The 26,280-nt window shown below is 37.8% G+C and overlaps 1 protein-coding gene across 3 annotated transcripts in view; it reads left to right on the forward strand.

The window, feature by feature from the left end:
- The first annotated feature begins 689 nt into the window (after positions 1-689).
- The window catches only part of STIM1 (stromal interaction molecule 1), a 222,357-nt gene continuing 196,766 nt past the window's right edge, over positions 690-26,280 (forward strand). For 2 of the 3 annotated variants that reach the window (XM_074304971.1, XM_074304976.1), the window contains exon 1: positions 1,134-1,789. In XM_074304971.1, coding sequence (XP_074161072.1) covers positions 1,681-1,789 — 109 coding nt within the window. In that variant the 5' untranslated portion in view covers positions 1,134-1,680. Of the gene's footprint in view, positions 830-1,133; positions 1,790-26,280 lie in introns of those variants that run through there. The other variant, XM_074304975.1, reaches the window with a different exon arrangement.

A 26,280-nucleotide genomic window follows, 5' to 3' on the forward strand; every position in this document is an offset into this window, starting at 1 on the left:
AGCATGCTCTCATTGGTTGCGGGGTGCGGAGGAGTGGGCGAGGCTTTGAGGGACCGGACGGCCGACGGGCGGGAGCGCGCGTCGGCCGCGCGCCAGGCCGGACCGTTGTAACTCCGTCAGCTGGGTGGCGGCCTATGCGGTATAGGGGAGGGAGGAAGAGGCCCCAGACCCGGTCCCCTCCCATCACATACAATTTCCTGAACCCGCCGTGGGAGCGGCGTTCTCGACTGGAGCAAAATCTCGGTTTCTCGTCCCACGACGAGGCGGTTATCGCGGGAGAGCCCATTCACTGTAGAGGGGGAAGGGGGAGGGTTCTGGGGAAGGTTCATTGTGCGGAGCCGGTGGGAGGGAGGTCCTAGGGAGAAACTAGTGGTAGAGGAAGAGGGATCCCTGGAGCACTTCTTGGCAGGATAGGGGCTTAGGGCTCTAGTGCTAGGGAGGAGCGAACCGGAGCTCGGACGGCTGGAGCCCAGAGAAGGGCCTGTCCAGGGGAGGCCTGCTGCACTGGTAGCTGCCCGGGAGGAGGCTGGCCAGAGCAGGGTTATCCGGGGAGAGTGGTTCGGCTAGGCAGATAGAGGGCGGGGCTTATGTGCTAGTTCGTCCTAGGATAGGTTAGTTTTGCATAAGGGGCGGGACTCCCGTTCCTTTCCCTCCGCCCTCTCTTCGCTCCCCGGCCTGCGCTCAATTTGGGGAGGGCTTAGGGATTCGGGAGCTGTTCTGCCCCAGCCCACCCGGCCCGAGGCCAGGCCCGTCTGTGCTGTGCTCAGGGGTCCCGAAGGGTCTGGGGCTGTGCAAAAGCCCGAGGCCGCCTGCAGCTGAGTCCTTCCCGGTGGGTGCCACGCCGGGCTGACCGGACAGGCGAGGTTGAGGAGTGTGTATGTGTGGGGGGCACTTGCCCCAGTTGTCTGACTAGCCCTCCTAGTCATTGTGTGTGTACCCAGGGAGGACTGAGCCGGGGCTGGCCCCTGGGGTCGAACGCCCAGAACTTTGAGTCCTGTCTCCTGTGCCCGGGAGGGCATCCGGAGTACCCTTCGGGGCTAGAGTCGTCGAGAGCAGGGCTTCCCCTTGTCCCGCATCCTCCAGGCCCCTGGCGCCGCATTCCACGTGCTGGCGAGTGCAGCCCGTGGCCTTCCAGGTGGGAGCGGTCGCTTCGGGCGGCGGCGCGGCTGACACGGCCTCCACTGGCTCCCTCCCTCCCTCCCTCCTTAAACTCTCCGGAAGCGGCAAGTGCTTTGGGAGGGGGGAGGGGGCTAGAGCAGCTGCGAGGAGTTGGAGCGCCCAGGCCGTTGCTGCGGCTCGCTGCTGGCAGAATTAGGCTGACCGCGACGGGGGCCTGGCTTCGGATACCCCCACCCCCAGCTCGGAGAGCCTGACCTTTCCCGATAGTGCCGCTGGCAGGACAGACAGCGATAGTGTTCTAGGACTCGAGGGGGAACTGCGAAGCCCCGAGACTTTGAGGCGTGCCCGGAGCTAGCAGGGGATCTTCTGCGGGCTTGGGGTACGAGGACCCCCCCTCAAACTTGACTTTCACCCTCTTGCCCTCTTCCTGCCCAGCTTGGGGCTGCAGAGGTGCCTTGGGACACAGAGCGTGAGAGCGGCGTGGGCTGAGGGCCGGGTTAGGCCGAATGCTGAAGGAGAGGGTGTCCAGGCTCCCCTTACCGGCCGCGTAGAGCTTCAGCCATGGATGTGACCCCGGGCCTGGCAGTCTGGCTCTTATGGGCGCTCCTTCTGCATCATGGTCAAGGAGAGAAGCCTCCAGGAGCCAGCCCCGAGGAGTCAGCGGTGGCAGGTAAGGCTCGAGCTGAGAAATGGAGGCTGCCGCTGGGCTGGGGGGAGGGGGTGCTGGCCTTAAAGTTCTTTCATCCGAAATTTGTAGAGAAGTGACCTTCTGGCCTCAGCTTGCTGGCCACTTTTTCAGGGGTCCAGAAATGTCTGACCTGTTAGGAATTCATCTTTTAATGCTCTTCAGACTGCCTTGTGTTTAGTGTAAAAGCGGTCCTTGGCCTCAGTGTCTGGTCCGGGAGAAAGGATTTAGATCAAAGGCCAGGGCTAGGACAGCCGTGAGCAGGGGGCTCCAGCAGCTTTGGGGACTGGTCTGCTTTGTGGTTAGAGAAAGCGGCTCAGACGGATCCTGTCCCGAGTCTCGGGAAGGCCACCTCTCCTGTATGAGGGCTTTCTTCCTTGACAGCCTATGTAGAGCCTGTTTTCTCCTAAGTTCTGGGGCTTTCCCTGGACTTCGTCATGGAAGCAGTCGCCGGACCGTGAGAGCACCTGAAAGTGAGACTTGTGCTGAGGGGGCTGGTGTGAGGAAGAGCTTAGAGCCCCTCGAACTGTTTGATTGGGGAGCATTCCAGTTCTGGGTTGTCGCTAGGAGTCCTAATTGTCTTTTCTAGGCTTGTAGGCTTCTCATTTAATTGATTTTTATAATGAGTTCAGGAGGCAAAAAAATAATTTCTCCTTTTCTCTTTCCACTTTCACAGGGGTCTTCTTAGAACCAGGGTGCCAGCCGCCCTGGCCACTTAGATCTGTTGCTCTGCATGTGTGCTGAGCTCTGAGAGTTGGGAGCATTGGGTTTGATGGTAATCTTCCTGTTAGCAGCATGAAAGAAGAATGTGCTCCTGGCTTTGTGGGAGCTGCAGAACTTCTGCTCTCACGTGAAAGAGTGGGACTTAGAGGTTCTTATTTTGTCCTGTGGTGCTCCAAACTTTCTCTGCTGGAACAGGATTCAAAATTTTCCCCCAAGAGTAGGGAGTGTGTCTCTAGTTTCCAAAAGGAATGAACCTTATGAAAAAGGCTTCTCTGATTTGGACAGATAGGCTCCAGAAATTCGGTTGTAATTGATGATTGCTTTATAAATAGACTCTTCATGTGTTAAACCTACCCATTTATGCTACAGATCCCTAGTTCTCCTCCATAATTATTAGGGTATAACCTGCAGAGATTGTGAAGTTGGCCAAAACTGCTTCAACTCCTCATGCTAAAGATTCTCTTCTAAAAGGTTATTGTATTGTAGCAGGGAGCTTAGCTGTAATGAAAATTGTGCTGATGGTAGAATTTTAGGCAGAAGCAGGTAGATTGTTCTCCCCTCCCTCTCCCCCTTATGGAAGACAATGGGACAAACATTGCTTGAACTCTTACTTCACTGACAGCAGGTTATTCTACTAGGCGAACAACTGGCTCTGCTAGACCTTAGCTTAATCCACTTATGGGCCTTTTTTGCGTTATTTACATCTTTATATGTGGGCTTTGACTTTTTCCACATCTGGGTCTAAAATTTTCGGTTTTGGTCTTGTTATTGTCAGACTGCCTCCCTCTTCTTCAACCAGATTATTATAAAGCTACAGGTACTAATTACATAGTACTAGGTGCACAGATTGCTATTCTTGATTAGCTGTATCTTGGAACTGGGACTTAGGTTGGTAGAGAGGGGGACACTGAATCAGTAGATTTGAATCCTAGCCCTTACGCTGACTAGCTGTGTGAACAGGGACACTTCATCTAGCCTCTGTGAATTTGTTTGTTTCCTTCTTTGTTATTTGTTGTTTAGTTGTTTCAGTCACGCCTGGCTCTTTGTGATTCTATATGGGGTTTTCTTGTAAGAGATTATAGTTTGCTTGCTGTTTTCTTCTACAGCTCATTTTACGGATGGGAAACTGAGGCAGACAGAATCGTAACTTGCCTAGGGTCAGATAGTACCTGAGACCAGATTTGGATTCAGGAATATGAGTCTTTAGTCAGATCTGGCATTCTATCCATTAGATAACTTAGTTGCCCCTTCTTTTCTGTAAAGTGAGGGTAATTAAAATTTGTACTATTTATTTCATAGAGTTGTGAAGAAAATATTGTGTAAAATTTAGATCTATTATCTCATAAATGTGAGGTGATGGTGATTTATATTGTATACCAGATTCCAGATGTTTTCTTGGAAACATCGGAGCTAGAGAAGTCTTCCATTAGGAAATATTCAGTTAATTCCCCCCCCCCCCTTTAATTTCAATGCCTTCCCTTTGTTAATTATTTCCTGTTAATCTTGCATATAGCTTGCTTCATACATAATTTTTTTTGCATGCTGTAAGTTCTTGGAGGGCAAGAACTGTTACCTCGTTTTATATTCCATCATTTAGCACAATTTCTGGGCATATAGTAGGTGTTTAATAACTGTTTATTGATTAGTCAGACTAAGGTACCTAAGGAAAGTGCTAATTGCAGAGCTACTTTAATTGTGCTCCTTAATTGCCAAAGAGCAGACCATATTTCACAGAATTTCATGGCAGTTAGGGAATCTGTTTTGGGAATAACTTGCTATCTATCTTGCTATTTCTCTTTTTCTTATTGGGCTTATTTTGGGCAGATTAATCTGTGGATGGGGTGACCTTGTGTGGCCTGTGTGAATGTGGTGTGATCTGGAGAAGTTGGTGTTTTCCTGAGTAGAATAAGTCTTGGAAGCCTTTTTGTATGTAGGTGGTGCCAGTTGGAGAAGTGACAGTGTGAGGGACCTAGGAATCTCATCCTCTGACCCAGTCCTTCTTGTTCCCTTTAGCTCTATAAGTCCTGCCTTTCTCATCCATTTAGAAAGCAGGATTAGGAAAGAGCCAGAGATGTACTTTTGCTTTCTCAGATAGTCTAGGAGTTTTTCCTTCCAGTCACATCGTGTGTGTGTGTGTGTGTGTGTGTGTGTGTGTGTGTGTGTGTGTGTGTGTGTGTGTGTGTGTTTGAAGATAATGGTTTTTGTAGGATTTAGGGGAAAAGCCTTTTTTATTTAACAGGTATTTGAGGCACAGAAAGATGTACCCTCATGAAGTTGTGGGTGGGTACAAATGGTATCCCAGTCTTGGAGTTAATGAGGTAAGGCCAGCCCTAATAGGTGCTCCCTGGTGAATTCTAATTCACTTAATGAGTAGAACTAGGAGATCATTATACACTTCAACAACAATACTATATGAAGATGTATTCTGATGGAAGTGGATATCTTCAACATAGAGAAGAGCTAATCCAATTCCAATTGATCAATGATGGACAGAATCAGCTACATCCAGAAAAGGAACACTGGGAAATGAGTGTAAACTGTTAGCATTTTTTTGTTTTTCTTCCCAGTTTATTTTTACCTTCTGAATCCAATTCTTCCTTTGCAACAATAACAACAACAACAAAATTCGGTTCTGCACATATATAATGTACCTAGGATATACTATAACATATTTAATATGTATGGGAATGCCTGCCATCTAGGGGAAGGGGTGGAGGGAAGGAGGGGAAAAATTCGGAACAGAAGGGAGTACAAGGGATGATAATGTAAAGAATTACCTATGCATATGTACTGTCAAAAAATATTATAATTATAAAATTAACAAAAAAAAATTTAAAAAAAATTCTAATTCACTTTCTTAGTTTCTCATTTTGCTTTACTCAGCTGGTCTTGAGCCTGCATTCTTTAAAACTGGTTGGTACCTGATGCTTTCATCACCCCAGGCTCTGGGCTTGTCTGCCTCCTGGGAAGAACGTGTCTTTGGATTCCCAGAATTTTCTAGGACTGAATGTGAAGGGTCAGATTAATATGAGTTTAGAGTATCTGAGAATTAATGATAGATTGGAGCAGTGGTTCTAATCCCAGTATGTGCCTCTAGCATTGAATTTGATTGAGACCAAGAGATGCTGTATATACAGCCTGGTGCAAGACTCTTGAGAAAGGGCCTTCTGGTGAGAGGCACTGTTAAGTGCTGTATAAAGGCAATGTGGTTATCATGCAGAGTCAGCATATTAACTGGCATTTGCTAAGCACCAGGCACTGTGCTAAGTGTTGGAGGATACAAAGAAAGGGAAGAAAAGATTCCTTGCTTTTGTTTTGACTCTGCAGCCTACTACTTGTGTGACTTTGGACAAGGTGATTCCTTACTTTGGACCTGTTTTCTCATCTGAAAATGAGGAATTCAGACTTGATCATCTCTAAAGTCCTTTCTAGCTCTTAACTCTCTGCTCCTTTACCTACAAAATGGTGCTGAAAGAGAGGCTAGGTTCTTACTTTGGGGCCTCAGTGAAGCAGTTCCTGGCAGCCCAACCCATTGCTGACGCCTCTAACACTATAAACGGCTTTGCCATCTTGGGGGCTGTGCTATTTTTAGCTCTGGGTGGCTCCCGGAACTGGGCTGGGGCCAAGGGTAAGGGCAGGTGGGTAAAGTTGGAGGGAGAGGGGCAGAGCCTGGAGATAGACCAGGCCAGCCTGACTAGGCTGCTGTTTTATTGCTTTTATGATCTGCTCTTCTAGGCTTTAGCTTAAAGGTTGATCCTTTTGAGAGGTAACTAGGCACCTAGGCATGTTTAGGCCTTTAATTGCTGGATAGGAACAGCTTACCATTTCTAGGAAGCCTGACCTAACAATTCTAGCCTTTATCTTTTATCTTTGAATCCTCCAGCCTTTATGGCAGGGGACTCTAGGTGGCAGGTTTATAGAATCATCCGTTGGTGTATATGGAAGTAATACCTAATTTATAAAAATGGGAGAAATTGACTAATTAGTTTGTTAGATGTTAGACTAGTAAAGAGAATGCTACAGAGTCTGCCTAGATTTTTAGTAAAGCATTTGTCAAAATCTGTCATACTATTTTATAGATCAGATGGAGAGAGGTTAGCTAAATGATGGTAAAGCTATGAAGATTTGTAATTGTTTAAGTCCTGGTTCCAAAACATAGTTACTAATGGCTTCCTATTAACTTGGATCTATCAAAGGGCCCTGGAGCTCTTTGCTTGGCCTTCTGTTGTCTAAGATTTTTATGACAAATTTGGATAAAGGCATAGATGACATACTTGTTGAATTTGTAGATGACAAAAAGCTGTGAGGGACAACTAATATATTAGAAGTGAATGAATATCTAAAAGGATATTGAGACAGGTTATTAAAATGTTGGACTAAATTTAATAAGGATAAATGTAAAGTTTTACCCTTAGGTTAAAAAATAAGTCTATTTAATGTGTTTGGGTGAAATGTGGCTAGGTAGAAATTTCTGATGAGGATCTAGGGGCTTTAGGGGAATACAAGTTTATTAAAGAGTCATGGTATGATATAGCAATTTAAAAACTAATGTGATTTTATACAAGCATGGTATAGTGGCTATAGGTTCTTCCAGAGAGGCCCTGCTCTACTCAGCTGTGGTCAGAACACAGCTAGAATATTATGTTTAGTTCTGAATGCCATATTGATGAAGAAGGGGCCTGGTCTACAAATTGGACTAATCTTTGTAACGATTGCCTTCTATTTGCTGAGAGTGAGATGGTATAGGAAAACATAGTTTCATTTTATGAGTCACTCCTAGATTATGGAGTACATAGGAAATATTTAAAATGACTAAGGCTGCATATGGGAATGGCTGCTTTATGGAATAACCTATAGAGTAGGATAGTATAGGATACAAACAGCGAAGGATGGCTGAGCCTCAAAGGATGGGTGGCAGGATTTAAACAGAATAGAAGGGTGGACATACTAGGCATATGAGATGGTGTGTAGCATTCTTGGTTGGGGGTGAGAGACAGTGACTTGAGCAGGGCTTGCTCTTTTATCAAAGAAGCTTGTTGTCCAGACTCCTTCATAATAAGTCATATTTATAGGTATATCATAGTACCGTTTCCAAAGTTTTTTTTTTTCTTTTTTTCTTTTTTTCTTTTTTTTTTTTTTCTGTTATCTCATTTGATTTCAGAATAGTCTTTTTTTGTTTGAAGTGTTGTCATGGAGAAGGATAGGACTTGTTCATCTTGTCTCTGGAGAGCAAAACTAGGACCAGTGGGTAGAAGTAATAGGGAGGTAGATTTAGGCTTATTTTAAAAAAAACTTCTAAAATAGTGAGAGCTTACTCAGAATTTAATTGTTTCCCTAGGAGGTAATAAATTATCCATTACTAGAGATCTTCACATGATTGTATGATTAGTTTCTATATAGATGTGATGTTATAGTAGGGGAAGCAGGGCAGGAAAGAGGAGAGAGGTAAGGTGCTAGGGCATTGGAGTGGCATTTCTGTGCTGGAAGTGTTAGATTAGATGACCTCTAAGGTCTTCTCCAACATCCTATGTTCTAAGTTTCCATTACTTAGGAATGGGAAAGCTAACATATTAACCTTACTAAATAAATGGAATTGGAGTCTAAATCTATTCCTCTATCTTCCCCTTAGGCTAACTTTTTTTCTCAAGAGAAATAATGTCTTCTTCCCAGTCTGGTAGCTATTATCCAGCCAAGTCATTTTGTATTAGCCTTTCTTTGGACTCAAAGCCACAGCTTATTTAGATTTTTAAACTATTTTGGGTAATAACAATAATAATTTCTTCCATTTGCGTCTTCAACTGTTTTCACAGCACTTTCCTTTCTATTATGCTTTTGTTTGATTCTTACAACATTCCTGTGAAGTCAGTAAAATAGGTTTATATATACTTTAAAAATTTTTAACATTTTAATTTAAAATTTTGAGCTCCAAATTTTATCCCTCCCTCTCTGTTTTCACCCTCTTACTGAGATGGTAAACAATCAGATAAGATTGGCAGATAATAGGCCTTTGGGATAGTCTTGAATTATGGTATTGCTGACAATAGCTAAGTAATCCACAGAATCATTGTCCAATAGGTAATTAGCCTTAAGTACTCTGTTGTCTGATTCAAGTGCACTTATTCAGAGTTTCAGCCCTTTGCACATTAACAGTGCATTTTTGGCTTACTTTTCCCACATCCCCTGCAATATTCAGTATTTTCATTTTTTATTATATTAATTAGCTAGTCTGACAGTTATGAGGTGGTTCCTTGGAGTTGTTTTAATTTGCATTTCTCTGATAATGATTTAGAAGAAATATGAATATGAGAGAATATGAGAAAGCTATGAGTATAGCTTTGATTTCTTTGAAAACTGTACATATTCTTTGACCATTTATCAATTGGGAAGTGACATATTTTTATAAATTTGATTAAGTTCTTTATATATCTTAATGAAATCTTTTTTAGTTATACTTCGTGCAAATCTCTCTCCAATTTTCTTCTTTCCTTATAATTTTGGTTGCATTGGTTTTGTTTGTACAAAATCTTTTTAATTTTATATAATCAAAATTATCTATTTTATATTTTGTCATGCACTCTATTTCTTCTTTCTTCCTAAAATTTCCCTTATCCATAAATCTGAAAGATAAATTATTCCATGTTCTCAATCATAAAGGATAAGAAGTATATTTTTATAAGTTCTTTTTGGGTAGAAGTAGAGATAGATGATACGGAGCTATGAAAGTTGGCTTGACCTTTGGATCCTGTTTTTTTTTTTTTTTTGTATCAGCTTAAATCAATGAGTATGATAGCAATGTGTTGGTCTATTTGTAGATTTGCTATTGGGTTTAGTCGGTAGAAAATATGTGTAAAATACCCTAATTTGTTAATACTATCACTCTTAATGTGTAAATCATATATCATTTTGACCTTATTTTGGAATATGGAATAAGATGGTGTTCTGTCTATGCCTGATTTCTGCCATACTGTTTTTATTTTCTAGCAGTTTTTATCAATGAGTTTTTGTCCCCAAAACTTGAATCTTTGGGTTTATTGTATACTAGATTACTATGCTCATTTACTATAATGTACAACTAGTATGATGAGATCTGGTATGACAAGACCATTCTCTTTTGCATTTTTTCTCATTGATTCCCTTGATGATATTGAACTTTTGTTCTTTCAGATGAATTTTGATCTAATTTTTTCCACCTCTATAAAATAATTTTTTTGACAGTTTGATTGATATGGCACTGAATGAGCAATTAATTTTTTTTTTCAGTTCTTTAGATGAATTTATTTGTGTGAAAAGTTTTTTGTTATTGTTTATATAGTTCTGGGGTTTCTCTTGGCAGATAAACTTCTGAATATTTTATATTGTCTACAGTTATTTTAAGTGGTATTGCTTTTATCTCTTGCTGTTGGACTTTGTTGGTAATATTTAGAAATGTATTTTGTAACTTTGTTAAAACTTAATTATTTAGAATAGTTTTTTTAATTGATTCTCTAGGATTTTCTAAGCATGACATATCATCTGCAGAGTGATAATTTTGTTTCCTCATTGCCTGTTCTAGTTTCTTTCATTTCTTTTTTCTTCTAGTTGCTATAGCTAACATTTTTAGTACAATATTGAATAAAAGAAGTGACAATGAGCATCATTGTTTCACTACTGATTGTATTGGGCTTCTAGTTTGTCTCTATTACAGATACTACTTGCTGGTGGTTTAGATAAATGTTATTTATAATTTTAAAACAAGTTCCATTTGTTCCTGTTTTCTCTAGTGTTTTTAATAAGAGTGTGTGCTATGTTTTGTCAAAGGCTTTTTCTGCATCTATTGAGATAGATTTCTATGATTTCTATTGATTTTGTTATTGATATGGTCAAATCAAGTTTTCCTACTATTGAACTATCCTTGCATTCCTAGTATAAATCCCACCTGGTCATGGTGTATGATCCTTGTGATATATTATTGTAATCTCTTTGCAAGTATTTTAGTTAAATTTTTAATTTTTATTTATTTATTTTTTTGCTGAGGCAATTAGGGTTAAATGCCCAGGATCACACAGCCAGGAAGTGTTAAGTGTATGAGGTCAAATTTGAATTCAGGTCCTTCTGACTTCAGAGCTGGCGCTCTATCCATTGTACCACCTAGCTGCCCCGTTTTATTTAAATTTTTTGAATCAATATTCATTAGGGAAATTGGTCTATAACTTTCCTTCTCTTTTTTGGCAATTCTTGGTTTAGGTATCAGCAGCATATTTGTGTAAGAAAGGTAATACTTTTCCCATTTTTACAGATGAGGAAATTGAGACTAAGAGACTTAGATTATCTGATTCTATGCCAACATTCGAAAGGTTATGAAGTTTAGAGCTGAAATGTTAGAGATGATCTCATATCACTTTATTTTTATAGATGAGAAAATAGACCTGAGAGAGAAATTGATTTGCTCAAGTTTACATGGGGAGTAAATGGGATTTCAATTTAAGTTCTGCAATTCTATATCACATTTATTTTTCTTCTAAGAAAGATTTCTCTTTATTTTTTTACTGTTTTAAAAAAATTCTTAGTTTCAAATTCTCTGCCTCCCTTTAATTTCTTTCTAACCCAGTGAGAAAGCAAGTAAATATCTTTTTTTTTTTTTAAATAAAGCTTTTTATTTTAAAAACATATGCATGGATAATTTGACAACACTGACCTTTGCATAGCTTTGTGTTTTAGATTTTCTCATTCTTCCCTCCACCCTCTCCCCTAGATGGCAAACAATCCATGTTTAATGTTAAACATGTTAAAATATATGTTAAATCCAATAAGTATAATCCTATTTGTACAATTCTGTAAGTAAACATCAATTATTCATGTGAAGTCATACGAAACATTTTCATATAAGTCATGTTGCAGTAAAAGAAAAAAGCAAGAAAATATTTTTAGTTTATTTTAAAACTTTTTTTCTCTTTAAATTTTGAGTTCCAGATTTTTTTCTTTTTCCTATCCCTCTCTCACCACTGAGAAAGCAGTGTATCAATTATACATGTTAAATCATGTAAAACATATTTCCATATTAGCCATATTATAAAACAAAGCAAAAAAAAAGGGAGAAAATTATACTTCAATTTGAGAGTTCATTAGTTTTCTCTTTGAGGCAGAGAACATTTTTTCCTCACGAGTTCTATGGAATTGTCTTGGATCATTGATTAGATAAGATTTGACTTAACAGTTGATCATCATTACAACATTGCTTTTACAATGCACAGTGAACAGTTAAAGTTTTATTAGTGCATTTAAAAAATTAAACATTATTGTCCCTTTCCAATCAGTGCCCCTCCACCTGAGATTTCTCCTATGTAACAAAATAAAAATTAAGAAAAAATTGCAGTACAGTGCACAGTGATCTCCTGATTCTTCCCACTTAAGTTTGCATTAAATCATTCAGGTCGTGACATGTTTTCCTGAAACCGGTCTTCCTCATCATTTCTAATAGCATAATATTACTCCATTATTATTATACACCACAACTTGTTCAGTCATTCCTCAATTTACACATACACACACGCGCACACACACACACAGAGACATATTTATGTATATGTATTTGTATGTTATTTAGTCAGTGGTGTCTGACTCTTCTTGGTTCCATTTGGAGTTTTCTTGGCAGAGATGCTTTTGTAGCCTGCCATTTCCTTCTCTAATTTATTTTAGAGATGAGAAACTGAGGCAAAAAGGATCAAGTAACTTGCCATAGCTGGGAAGTCACACTGTTAGTTAAGTATCAGTGGTTGGATTTGAACTCAGATAATCTTGATTGTAAGGGCTAGCTTTCTATCTACTGTGCCATTTATTTGTCCAATTCTAATTGTTAAGGAATTATTTTCTTCAATGAGATTTTGTACTTCTTTTTCCATTTGGATAATTCTGCTTTTTAAAAAGTTTATTTCTAAAGTGAATTTGTGTGCTTCTTTTTACTCTTAGACCAATTTAAAAAAATTCTCTTTAGTAATTTTTGTGCCTTTTAAAAAAACCAAGCTATTAATTCTATTTTCATGATTTTTTTGGGTAACATTCTCATTTCTTTTCTGACTTTTTTCCTCTACAAAGTTTATCTTTTTCTTTAACATTTTTAGTAATTCTCGTTATTTTTGGGTTCAGTTAATATTTTTTTTTTCAGTCTTAGGTATAGCTGTTTTTTACATTGTTGTTTTCCAAGTTTGTTTTGGTCTGCTCTGTCAACATATTAGATTTTTATAGTCAAGGGTTTTTTTTGTTGTTGTTGTTTGTTTGTTTTGGTTTTGTTTTGTTTCTTTGTGATTTACTCATTTTTTAAAGCCTATTTCTTCACTTTGAACTTGATGTAAAAGTTGGGCTCTGTTCACCTGGGGATGGAAAGGCACTCTTCCAAGCTTCAGGATTTTTTGTGTTGCTGTTTGCAGGGCTAGTTTTTGGGGTCTGAATGTTTTTGATGCTTCCAAGATGGTATTTTCTTGAGAGAAATGTGATTATTACTCTCCTGATCTATTTTCTGGTTTTTATCCAGAAAGGGCCCCTGCCTCCCCTGCAACCACAAGTACTGGAGTTCTTGGCCCTGGAACTGTGGTCAGGTCCCTTATTTCCTTGTGAGTGATAACAAGCTCTCCTCTCTGCCTTGAAACAGCAACATAGAACTGTGTATGGGCAGTAGAATTGCCAGTCAGTACCAGCATCACCCAGTGCCAATTAATAGTTCCCTGTAATCTCTTTCAGATTATTTGTCCAATCCTTTTACTTTCTCTGGGCCTAATTAGAGCTTCTGCTATGTGCAGGCCTCCAAGGTCTATTGCCTATGCTATTGAATTATATTTACTCCAGTATTACAAGCTTCTTCTTTGGGCCTCCTAAATTGTCTTGAGCTGGTTAAATGTCTCCCTCTAACTTTTTGTTGGTTCTACCACTTCAAAGTTTATTAAAGATTTTAAAAATTGTTGAGAGAATTCATCTGGATCCTAGCCTATTTTCTACCATTTTGACTTTACATCTAAACCAAGTAAGAAAAATAAAGTTTAAAAAAAAGTATGCTTCAAGCTATACTCAGAATTCAGTTCTCTCTGTAGATAGTATTTTTCATTATGAGTTCTTTTGAATTGTTTTAGATTTTTATACTAATTAGAGAAACTATTTCTCACAGTTGATCATTATTACAATATTGCTTTTAGTATATACAATATTCTCCTGGTTCTAATCGTTTTACTTAGTAACAGTTCATGTTAAGTTTTCCCAGGTTTGTTTTTCTTTTTTTCTTTCTTTTTTCTTTTTTTTTTTTTTTTTGGTCAAAAGGTAGGTTTACATTTAGAGAAAGGGATTACAGACAAAATGAAGGGGTACAATAGACATCAGAAATGGTAAATATGAGCTAGAGTTGGGAGAGCATATAGTTAGAAAAGGAAAAATACAAGTTCTAAAGGAGCGCTCACAATTAACCAGGAGAAAGAAAGTATTCCATGAGGCTTCCCAGGTTTTTTTGAACCCTTATCATTTCTTATAGCATGGTAGTATTCTATTGCAATCAGATACCACAACTTTTTCAGTCATTCCCTAATTTGTAGACATCTCCTCAGATTTCCATTTCTTTGCTACCACAAACATTTGCTGCTATGTTTTTGCACATTATCAGTTCTTTTCCTTTTATTATTTATTTGGAAGATAGATGTAGTGGTGGCATTACTACATCAAAGAATATGCACATTTTAACTCCAAATTGACATTGAATCTTCAGTGATGAACGCAACATGGCTAGAAAATCGGGACATGAGCTACCAATCTGACTTCTAGTCCTAGCATCAACACTTAATATGCTTGTGTGGGTATATGCCCTGGCCTTGGGGCACTTCACTTGTCACTTGATATGTGTTTGACTTTAGATCTCCTTCAAATCAGTCCATTTTGACCTTAAGTACTTTAGGTCCACTTCCTGACCTGTATCTGTGGTCCCATATTTTGCTTAAATTTAATATTTTGTTCAGTTCCTAGCAAAGTTTTTTCATTCAATCAGGCCGTACTCTTGGACCCTCATATTCATGGAGGTAAAAATGCCCAATTTGTGTCAACAGAAGGCCTAGGATCCATTCAGAAGGAAAGCAGAAGTGAATTAGTTGGATAAGTTGCCCTTTGAGATCCTTTCCAATCCTATATTCTGTAATGAACAATATTTACTAAGCATTTGTTGTGTGCCCAGTAGCAGAGCCTTGATTTGAACTCAGTTATGGATTTTTTTTAGTCAACACTGCTATTCTAGTTGCTGTAGGGGATACACAGAAGTGTTAGACAACTCTCTAGGAGCTCACACTCTAGTTGGAGAATTAAGATCCACATATTGTTACCTTTCTAATACTAGTCAGGGTTCCTCATTTTAGTAACAAATCATTAGTTGAGGTCAGTGAATGATAGAGGAATCCCAAAGAGGAGATGAGCAGTGTAATCATGAGTACTCTAGGAATCTTTAGGAAGGAGAGGTCATTGTAGCCTGGGATTATCAGGGAAGGTTTGAGGTAAGGAAGCCAGAAGATATTTGGCTTTATTAGCATTGCTTTCCTGTCCAGTGAGAAGTTATGACCCTCATGAAGCTTTGTGAATTTCTAGATTGTGTGAAAAGTTCCAAAGAGAAGATAGATCCCCAGAAGCAATGAAGTTGACAAAGTTTTGTCTTTGTTAACACAACTTTGGATCTAGCTGGTATCAACCAAGACTGTGGTCCCATTGTCCTTGTTAGCCTTATTAGAGGGGTGAGTTTATTTTCTTTAGAAAAACACTGAAGAGTGTGCAACTGTAGCCTCTTTGCTCTAGGGGGAAAAGGAAAGAGTTAGAAAGATCTACTTACCTTTCTGGAAGACCTCTGCTGGCTTGCATTCACCAGTGTGTGTGTCTCCTATGTTCCCTGCTCCTAGGATATATTCAGCTCCAATCACACTTTTTCATGAACTTCCCAGGCTTTATTTTGCAACTGTGTCTTTGTTCTCCACTATCTTTCTTTTGAAACCCTACATCAACCTAAGTTTATCTATGAAATGAGCATACTTTTACTAACTACTTTAAAACATTGTGAAAAAAGCACCATAAAACATTAAATGAAATATAAACTGCTGGTTGGTTTCTGTCCCTTGTACTTGAAGAGGACCAAAATGACACCAGTATGTTAGAGTTGAGTTATAGTGTGTCCTCCTGTGATTGATCAGACCAATATGAGCTTATAATGTTCTTCCACAGGTCAGTCCCTATGAACATTGAGGTGGACTCTCTCACTTTGCTCATTTTTCATTTTTTCTGAATTAATTTAATTCTGCTTTTCTCATATAGCACAACACCTCTAATGAAGGTGTGCCATGGTGGGTGATCTTGTGCCCATGTCTCCCATGTCGTACAGTAAATTCTAAAGTTCTTAAGAGAGACCTTGAAAATGTCTTTGTATCACTTTTTCAGACCACCTTGTGAGCACTTGCCTTACATGAATTCTTCATAAAATAGTCTTTTTGGCAAGCGTACATTTGGCATTTGAACAATGTGGCCAGCCCAGGGAAGTTGTGCTCTCTGTAGACAAGTTGGAATGCTTGGCAGTTTAGTTTGAGAAAGCACTTCAGTGTCTGGTATTTTATCCTTTTGGGTGATTTTTAGAATCTTCCTAAGACAATTCAAATGGAAAAATTCAGTTTCCTGGGATGGCACTAGTACACTGTCCAGGTTTCACAGGCATATAACAATGAAGTCAACACAGTAGCTCTGTAGACTTTTATTTTTGTCTTAGTATAGGACAGGAGAAAGAGCCTTGGAATGTGAAACTGCCATTGCCTTTAGACTTCTTGCCCTCTCTTGGTCTCTGTTTTCTCTTCTGTAAAATAAAAAATGATTTTTTTTTGGAGGGGATAAAAAAACCCCCAACAACCTCATATCATAATTTATTTATTACCTTCATTAAAAAATTTTTTTGAGTTCCAAACTCTCTCCCTCTTCCTAATCTCCCCCCCCCCTTTTTTTTTTTTTGGCAACTAACTGTGTCTTTGTTCTTCATGTTCTTCCACCTGGAATTTCTCCCACTATCTTTTACTAATTGAAACTCTACTTATCTTTTGAAGGCTAATTCAAGTCCTATTTCTACTACTCACTTTCCCCTTATCTCACATCCCCTAGGAGCACTAGACTTGGAGTCTAGCAATAGAAAAACAATATAATACTAATTATACATATGAAGTCATGTAAAACATATTTCTATATTAGTCATGTTGCAAAAAGGCAAGAAAAATAAAGAAAATAAAAAATTGTGCTTTAATTTATACTCAGTTCATCATTTTTCCTCCTATGGAGATATAAAGAATTTTGCATCATGAGTCCTTCAGAATTGTCTTGGATTATTGTATTAATCAAAGTTGCTTAGTCTTTTTCATAATAATATTGCTGCTGTTGTGTACAGTATTATTCTTGCTTTTCTAACTTCACTTTGCATTATTTCATGTAAGTCTTCCAGGTTTTTCTAAAACTATCCCCTTCATAATTTTTATGGCACAATAATATTCCATCATAATCATTTATCACAACTTTTTCAGCCATTCTCCTATTGGTGAGTATCTCCTCAATGTTTAATTCTTCGCTAAAAAAGCTGCTGTATAACAGTTTTTGTACGTATAGCATCTATTCCTTTTTCTTTGATTTCTTTGGGATACAGGAATTTGATGATTTATAAGACTTCTGCTGGTTCTAATTTGCTATAGTCCTTCCTGAGAGGTAGTCTGGCAGAGCAGGTCATGTCAACAAGACTGAATTCAAGTGTTTGCCAGTCATTGAATTCAATACAGTGTTCTTAAAAAAATTTTTTTTTAAGTGGGCATTCCTTTTCTTTTTTTAAATTTGAAATTCTTTAAAAATTTTATTTTTTTCCAATTACATGTAGAAACAACTTTTTTTTGAGGGGGGTTATACATGTACATTTTAAAAAAATTTCCTTATGAATTATAGGAAGAGAAAAATCAGAACAAAAAGGAAAAAGCACAAGAGAAAAGAAAAGAAAAAAAAAAGTAAACATAGCATATGTTGATTTTCATCCAAGTCTCCATAGTTCTCTCCCTGAATTTGGATGACATTTTCCATTCAAAGCTTATTGGGGTTGCTATGGATCACTGAACTGCTGAAAAGAACAAAGTCTTTCATAATTGATCCTAATACAATCATCTTTTTGCTGTGTATAGTGTTTTCCTGGTTCTGATTGTTTTGCTCAGCATTAATTCATATAAATCTTTCCAGGCCTTTCTAAAATCAGCCTGCTTATCATTTTTTATAGAACAATAATATTCCTTTACTTTCATATACCATAACTTATTTAAGCCATTCCCCATTTGATGGGTATCTATTTTCAAATTCTTTGCTACCATAAAAAGAGATGTTACAAACAGTTTTGCAATGTGGGACCTTTAACCTCTTTTTGATTTCTTTGGGATACAGATTTAGTTCATTAGAGAGTTCTTAAGCAAATTTAATCATTAATCTTGTGACCACAGTCAATTTTTTAAGACCTTAAGTTGCAGAATGGTTACTGATCTGCATTTGATAGAAGAGTCCTTACCTGGAACTCATCAATGAAATCGCAGGTCCCAGACCAAAAATACAAGAATTTTTAATTTTTTCCTCCCCAGGGAAAAATTATTTTTTACTCAATTTATTATTACTAAAATAATAGTATTTTATTTTTTTCCAGTGACATGTAAAGATAGTTTTCAGCATTTATTTTTGTAAGATTGAGATCCAATTTTTTTCTTCTTCCCTTGTTCAGTTATTCTCCCTCTCCTCCTTAAGACAATAAGCAATTCAATATAGATTTAATGTACATATTTCTTATAGTATTCCATTACATTCATATACTACATTTTGTTCAGCCATTTCCCAATTGATGGGCATCCTCTCAATTTCTAATTCCTTGCCATCACAAAAAGAGATGCTGCAAACATTTTTAAACATGTGGGTCCTTTTCTCTATATTATCTAAAAGAAGTCCCTTTTTACCCCAGAATCCCATGCTTCTAAGAATGGAATGTTGCTTTTGTGGTGACTATAGCTGTGAGAAATTATGCTTCTGGAAGTTGGAGAGAGGGTCCAGAAGTGATATCAACTGGCAAGAGATCCCAGGAGTAGGATAATTGATCTAGCTCTCATTATATAGGGAGTTTTCTCCCAAGGATTGCATTGTGGTTAGGTTGAATGCTAGGTAGGTGAGTTGAGTGCTTATTTGCCTAGGAAATTTCTCCTTTCTTGCCATATTAAGTGTGTTTCAGAATAAAATGACTAGACTTTATAAAATGAGGATTATGTTTTTGTAGTCAGAATATTTGAGTTCAAGTTCTTACCCTCAAATGTATTAGCTTTTTGAGCATGGATAAGTCTCTTTATCTTTTTCATCAGTTTACTTGTCTGTAAAATGGCACAATCTCTCTTGTTACTTGTGGCAGTCTTTTTTTTTTTTTTTTTGGTGAATTATCAGTGCCATGATTTTAGTAGTAGCATTATATATAACCTGAATGTTGGATGAAAAGTAAATGGTGATTTCATGGTACTATAATGGGATGCTTTAGAGTAGTTATGAATCATTTTGTGAACTATATAAAGAAACCTGGAAAGGGTTATGTGAAAGTATTGCAACAAAAGAAAGCCCAGAGAACTAATGCATACTAATTATGTATGATCATGTGAGAGGAAAAATGAATGAAAGTAAATATATAAATGAAGAATCCTTATGAAGATTTAGAAGGAGTAACTGGAAATTGTGATGCCTGTTTAAATTAATTTAAATTTAAGTAGTTATTAAGGAAGTTTAATATGATTAGATCTAGTATCATTAGATTCTGCAAAATCTTTTTTTGCCTGGGAACTAGGGATGTTGTTCAGAGTGATTTTTTTTTTTCCAAAAAGTTCTCTAGTCTAAATGAAAAGTCCTTTCTAGGGAGGGAGTATATGAAGGGAGGCACAGGTATAAAAATGTCAGTTGGGCTGTGGAAACATCATACAATTAACTGCTAGCTGGTCAGTGGACTAAGTTTATTGAGTAATGAATAATGGCTTGGAGTCCCTCTGTCACCCTATTACTCAGTCACACCTCTCTACAGCAGGTCCAAGTTTTATAGCTACTGTTTAGTATCTCTGGGTTATCTCAGCTCTTTCAGAAAGCTCTCAGGCTTCTTAGAGTGCTCAGCACTGCAGTTTGTGGGAGGACAGCCAATTCTTTCTCAAACAGTTTCTAAAATAAGGTGGCTAACATTAAGAGGAGTTACTGCCTAGGAGATGGACACACTCTCTAAATGTGTAGTACACCTGCATTTTAAACCTTTTAGGGTGTGTTAATCTTATAGACCAGCCTCTCAAAGAACCACATATATACATATATATATACACACACACACACATATATTGATATCCCATTACCCAATCCCCCATATATAATTTTAGGATTATAGAGGAAACTTTAGAAATTAATTAGTCTCATCCTTAGCTGAACCCTGAAGGATAAATAACTAAATCCAGGGAAACCTCTCTTATTTCACAGAATGTGTTTCCAAGTTCATGTGGACCTGAAAGGGCATCTAGTTCAATTTGTATATGAACAGAAATCCCCTCTATAGTGTTTCTGATTAATAGTCATATAGTCTTTAAACACCTCACACTTTCCTGGTTTTCCCTTCCTTATACTGTTTGATCATAGGTCATGGATCCTATGGAAGATCCCTGGGAGGGACCAGTTAGACCAACTTCTATTTTTTATGCTTGAGGAAACTGAGGCAAAGAGAGTTTTTTTTTTTTTTTTTTTTGATAACATGTTCAAGGTCATATGGGGGTAATAAATGTAGGATTTTAATTCAAATTCTCTGACTGCAGAATCCCATGTTCTTTGCATTGTGCCACACTCTCTCATTTGGCAGCACTTCGGTGGAGGAACTCACTGTCCTTTCCGGTTCTGGATAGCTCTAATTCTTTAGAAGTTTTTCTTTACATTGCACCTTATAAGCTGCCTCTATCTTCTCCTACAGATCCCACTTTCATCTTCTGGAACTAAGCAGAACAAACCTAATGTCTAGTGGCAGAGTCAGTACTGTACTGAACTTGGAGTAGAGAAAACTGAATCTCACACATATACTAGCTGTGTGATCCTGGGCAAGTCACTTAACTACTCTCAGCCTCATTTTGTTTTTAAGGATAATAGTCCCTACCTTAGTGGTGTGGTGGGGACAATGTGACAAAATGTATTATCAAGTGCTTTCCAAGTTGTAAAGTGCTACATACATGTTAATTATTTAAGTACTTGAAGAAAGTCACCATGTTTCCCTTTAATCTTCTTATCCATATGTGTGTGTGTGTGTGTATATATATATATATATATATATATATATATATATGTATATATATATATATGTTTAGGGCTGGAAGAGGCCTAGGAGTCTATAACGTTTTCATTTTACAGGGAAAGAACTGAGTTCTAGAGAATGGAAATGACCTAGCTAAGGCTATATTTGGCTAAATCGGACAAGACTCCAGTCTAGGTATCCCGTTTGCCTGTCTGCTGTTTTTGTACTTTACTATCCTTCTTTCTTGTAATCAAATGGTAACATTTGTCTGAATGAATGAAAAAGGTCTAAAAGTATGGGAGCGATATATTGAAAGGTTTTACTTTTAAAACTTTATATAGTTTCTGAGTACTCAATACTTTGTATTATGCTATATCTTATAATTCATGGGCCTTAAAAGTTGGGGTGGGGCAGGGAATGAATGAACAGTATTCACATTTATTTCAAATCTTGAATGGTTGGTGGAAGAATTAATGAGGCTTTTCTGTGTACCCAGAATTGTAGATACATGCATATATTCAGTCTGTGTCAACTAGTGAAAAAGGCCTGGTAGAACAGGTTCTGAGGTAAGCCTTGCGGCAAGGGATCGTCTTTGTTCATTATTCTCCACCCTGTTATTTTTTTATCTTTGTATCTGTAGTACCTAGCACCAGGTAAATGTTTGTTGAATTGTATCCTGTTTTGGGTCCATAAATCTTTGGGTACTCTGGGAGGTTTGGAGTGGGAACATGATAGATATAGAAGTCATCATTTCCCTTTTATTTATTTACTCTTAAGAAATTTAAAAAGTTTTATTGATACTTTTGCTTTTTGTATCTCATTTGTGGAAAATGCTACTTCTGATTCCTGTCTTTTTTCCCTCTCAACCCCACTGAATATTTTCTTGTAACAAAGAAAAGCATCTGGTAATGTGGCCTCATAGGAGGGTATATAGTATACAGCATTCTGCCCTGGTTATCTTTGGCTCCTCTGCTGAGAAGCTAGAGGTCATATCCTAATTATATAAAGGAGAAAACAGAGGCTTAAGAAATGAAATGAATTTTCCAAGATGAAATAGCAAAACCTGCAGCTTTCAACTTCCAAGTTTAGTTTTTTTTTCCCTCTTGTCAATATGGAATATAATAGAATTCAGTTCTAGGGAAGCTTTGCTTTTAAAATGATTTAGCATATATTTGTTAAGCACTTACTATGTATGTACACTGTACTAAGCTCTGGGAATACTAAAAAAAAGGCAAAAGCACAGTTCCTACCCTCAAGAATCTCATATTCTTATGGAGAGGACAATATGCAAAAAATTTTACTATCTATCTATCTATCTATCTATCTATCTATCTATCTATCTATCTATCTAATTATCTATATTATATAGTGTAAGTATAAGGTACTTTTAGAGGAAAGGACCGAATAGTAGTAGGAACCAGGAAAGACCTTCAGAATGTGGAGTTTGAACTCAATCATGAAAGAATCCAGTAGGAGGAGATGAGGAAGGAGAACATTCCAGATATGGAGAACAGCCACTAAAAAAGCATGGAGTCAGGATATGGATTATAATGTTTGAGGCCATTATCTTCAATCTTTCCAATCTATTTACAATTTGCAAAAAGACCAGAAAGGAAGGATATAGAGTATGAGGGACTTTAAATGTCATATAGAACTTTTTATATTAATATTGGAATTTATTGGGTAGGGGAAATGACATGGTCAGATTTAAACTTTTGGAAAATTACTTTGGCATCTGAGTGGAGGGAAGATGGATTGGAGTGGGGAGAGATCTAAGGAATGAAGAACATTTAGAGGGCTATTTTAATAGTTCAAATGAGGGTAATGAGAACCTGTACTAGTGGTGACTATGTGAGTAGAAAGAAGGGGACATATTACAAGAAATGTGAACATAGAAGAGTTGGCAATAGATTGGAAATTTGGGGTGAATATGAGTGAGAAGATCAAAGATGGCTTTGAAGTTATGAACCTGGTCAACTAGAGAAATGGTAGTGCCCTTTATAGTAAGTGAGAAGGGAGAATTTTCTTAAGAGGGAGGGATATAATGATCTTTTGGGCATGTTGAGTTTTAAGGAATCTATGGAATATCCGGTTCAAGAAATCCAAGACTGGAACTCAAGGTACAGGTGAGAACTGTGTGTATAGATTTGAAAATCATTAGAGATAATCGAACCTATGAAATCTGATGGGATCACCAAGCAAGATGATAGAGGATACAGTTTCTTAAACTGTGGTTTCCAACTCCATATGGGATCTCATAACTGATTATGGGGGATCATGGAATTATTATGAATATTTGACTTGTATAACTACTTTATACACCTATATGTCCAGATTCATGTAAAAATTTCTTGAGTGTAAAGGGGTTGCTAGTGGAAAAAGTTTAAGAAGCCCTGTTATAGGAAGAAAAAAGAAGTGTGCCTAGAACAAAACTTTGGAGGAATAAACAGTTTGTGGGTGTAACCTGGATGATGATCTAACTAAGGAGACTGAGAATATGTGGTCAAACATGTGGGAGGAGAACCAGGAGAACAGTGTCATGAAATCCTAGAGAGGAAAGGGTATCTAGGAGAAGAGGGTGATCAACAGTTTAAAAGGTTACACTGTAGGCAAGAAGGAGAAAGACTGATAAAAAATCCAGTAGATTTAGTTATTAAGAGATCTCTGGTGACTTTGGATAGAGAAGTTTGAATTGAATGTTATCAAAAGCCAGACTTCAGAGAGTTTAGAAATGAGAGAGAAAGGAAGTAGAGATAGCTATGTAGATGGATTTCTTTTTTTTTTTTAATTGTTTTTTAATTAACAAAAACTTATTTTCTCTACTTATCCCTGTCTTTTCTTCACCCTCTAAAAACAAATATGTGTTCTCCTAAGACAAAAGAAAGCAGGACTAGGATGACATCTTGATCACTCGCTGGGTGCATTCAAGCAGACAGAAGTCCTGAGCTTTGGGTATAGTCTTCTTGAGCTCTTTTTCTGTTACTATTGCTGCTCCTGGGTATGGAGGAGGAAGTTGCTGAGAGGGGGGCATGAGCTCTTTGGATATTTGCTAAGGAGCTCTGTTCTGTGTCTCTACTGAGCAGTCTTGAAAATGCCTGTTTCTTTTACTATCCAGTCTGATACCTGGTAATTACTTTGGATAGAACTAAATAGCTGGACAAGATATGAGACAGAAATCTTTTCAGCTTCTGCTGCTAAACATTTTCTTCTTCCTATGTCTATCTCCCAGCATTTTATCTCTTGGGCAACTTTTCTCCTTTCCTTCTTTTTTTCTCTTCTTTTTCATTTATACATTCATTCATTAAGTGACTACTTTGTGCCAGGTACTGTACTTAGTGCTAGGATTACAAAAAGAAGCCTTTCCTGCCCTCAAGGAGCTCACAATCTAATGAAAGAGACAAATAACATAGCAAATTATATACAAGATAAATAGGAAATAGTTAAAAGGAAGGCACTGAAATTAAGATGGATGGGTTGGGGAAAACTTCCTGTAGAATTTGAAGTAAGCCAGGGAAGTCCAAAGTAAGAGCAGAAGTTGAAGAGCATTCCAGACATGGGGGGACAGCCAGAGAGAAAACACTCAAAGGCAAGAGATTAATGGAACATCCAAGAGTCCTGTGTCATTGAATTGAAGAGTACATGGTAAGGACTAAGATATAAGAAATCTGGAAAGGTAGGAAGGGGTCAGGTTGTAGAAGATTTTGTATTTGATTCTGGAGATGACAGGGAACCAATGAAGTTCATTGAGCAGAGGGGGTGACGTTGTTGGACTTAAATTTAATGGGGAGAGACTTGAGGTAGATCAATGCCATTAGCTGCAGTTTTTTGCAGTAATTAAGGAATGATGAGGACTTATGCTAAAGTAGTCCCAGTGTCAGAGGAGAGAAGGGGGCTTTTTCAAGAGATGTCACAAGGGTGATATTGACAGGCTTTGTCAATAGTTTGGATATGGAAAAGTAGGAGAAATTAGGACTTAAGGATTCCTTGCGATCCTGAGGGAGTGGGAAGGTAGTGAGTATAACCTTTTACAGTATAATAAGGTTTAAGTAGAAAGATGAGTTCTGTATTGGACATCCATTTTGGGGTATCTGAAAGGCCTTGTGTTCTCAAGTTCTTTAATCATTCAGTTTTCTTTCTGTAAAATTTGTTTTATTGCAAAGAAAACTGTGTCTAGAATCTGGAGCCCTAAGTTTTCATGTTTACTTTGCTATTAAATGTGCAACCATAGGCAAGACACTTCATTTCTTTAGGCCCCAATTTCCCCATCTATCAGGAGAAAAAGACCAGCCCTGCTTACTTCACAGTGATTTGTGAGGATCAGATGAAGAAATATATATGAAAAGATTTTGGAAAGTATAAAGCCCTCTTACAAATAGGTGGCATTTATTCCTTTTTTTTCTGAGTTTAATGTTATTGTTACTAATAGCTCCATTTTCTACAGCATCAAAGATTTAAAAGCATTTTATAGATAGTGAATCTGAGGTAACTTGCCTATGTAGCTTAGAACTTAAATCAAGATTTTCTGTTCCAAGGCTAAGACTTTCCACAATTCCCTTGTTCTTCCTTTATCTTCCATTGGGCCCTCTAGTCCTTTCTACCTCTTTGCTTTTTAGAATGTTTCCCAATTCTTTGTGTCTCTCCTATATTCAATAACTTGCTTTTTTAGTCCTTAGCCATGAAGAGAATGAAGAACCAAATTGCTAGTAGCATAGCTGTCACTCTTGTAACTCTTACTTGTAAGTCCAAACTCAGGAAACTCGATGATATGGCTCTGGCCTTCATGGGATAGTTTGGATAAATTATGCTAAGTAACTTCACCAGGATAGTGGGACTTGATGCCACCTTGAGGTCATGGAACTTAGCTTTGCAATAACTCCCTTTTATGAGTTTATAGAGAGGAACTCACATTCTAGGCCCAATTTTCTCACTAAGATTGTGATTGGTTGACATTTTATATGCTGCTATATTATTAATATTCACTATGAAATATAGATGTGAGGTAAACTAGTACCTTTGTGAGGAGGAAATATGCTAAGCTGGAAAAAACACTGGTCAGGGTCACAAGGCAAGGAAAAGCACTTAATTAAAAATTTTTTTAAATTAAAAAATATAAAAAATTATTATTATTAGTGAGGCAATTGGGGTTAAATGACTTGTCACACAGCTAGGAAGTGTTAAGTGTCTGAGACCAGATTTGAACTGATGATTTCAAATACTCTATCCATTGTGCTATCTGCCTGTCCCAGAAAGGCTTTAGGGCTATGCCGCTTGCTTGCTTTATGACCTTGAGCAAATCACTTCATTTCAATGCTACTTCACAATAGCTTTTAGAAGCTCCTTGAGACTTTTATATTTGTATCTCCAATATCATATATAGTGCTTGACATAATTGGTGCTTGATAAATGCTTTTTGGTGGATTATAAGGTAAGAAGA

This window comes from Sminthopsis crassicaudata, chromosome 3, assembly GCF_048593235.1.
Source record: "Sminthopsis crassicaudata isolate SCR6 chromosome 3, ASM4859323v1, whole genome shotgun sequence".
NCBI classification, from domain to species: domain Eukaryota; kingdom Metazoa; phylum Chordata; class Mammalia; order Dasyuromorphia; family Dasyuridae; genus Sminthopsis; species Sminthopsis crassicaudata.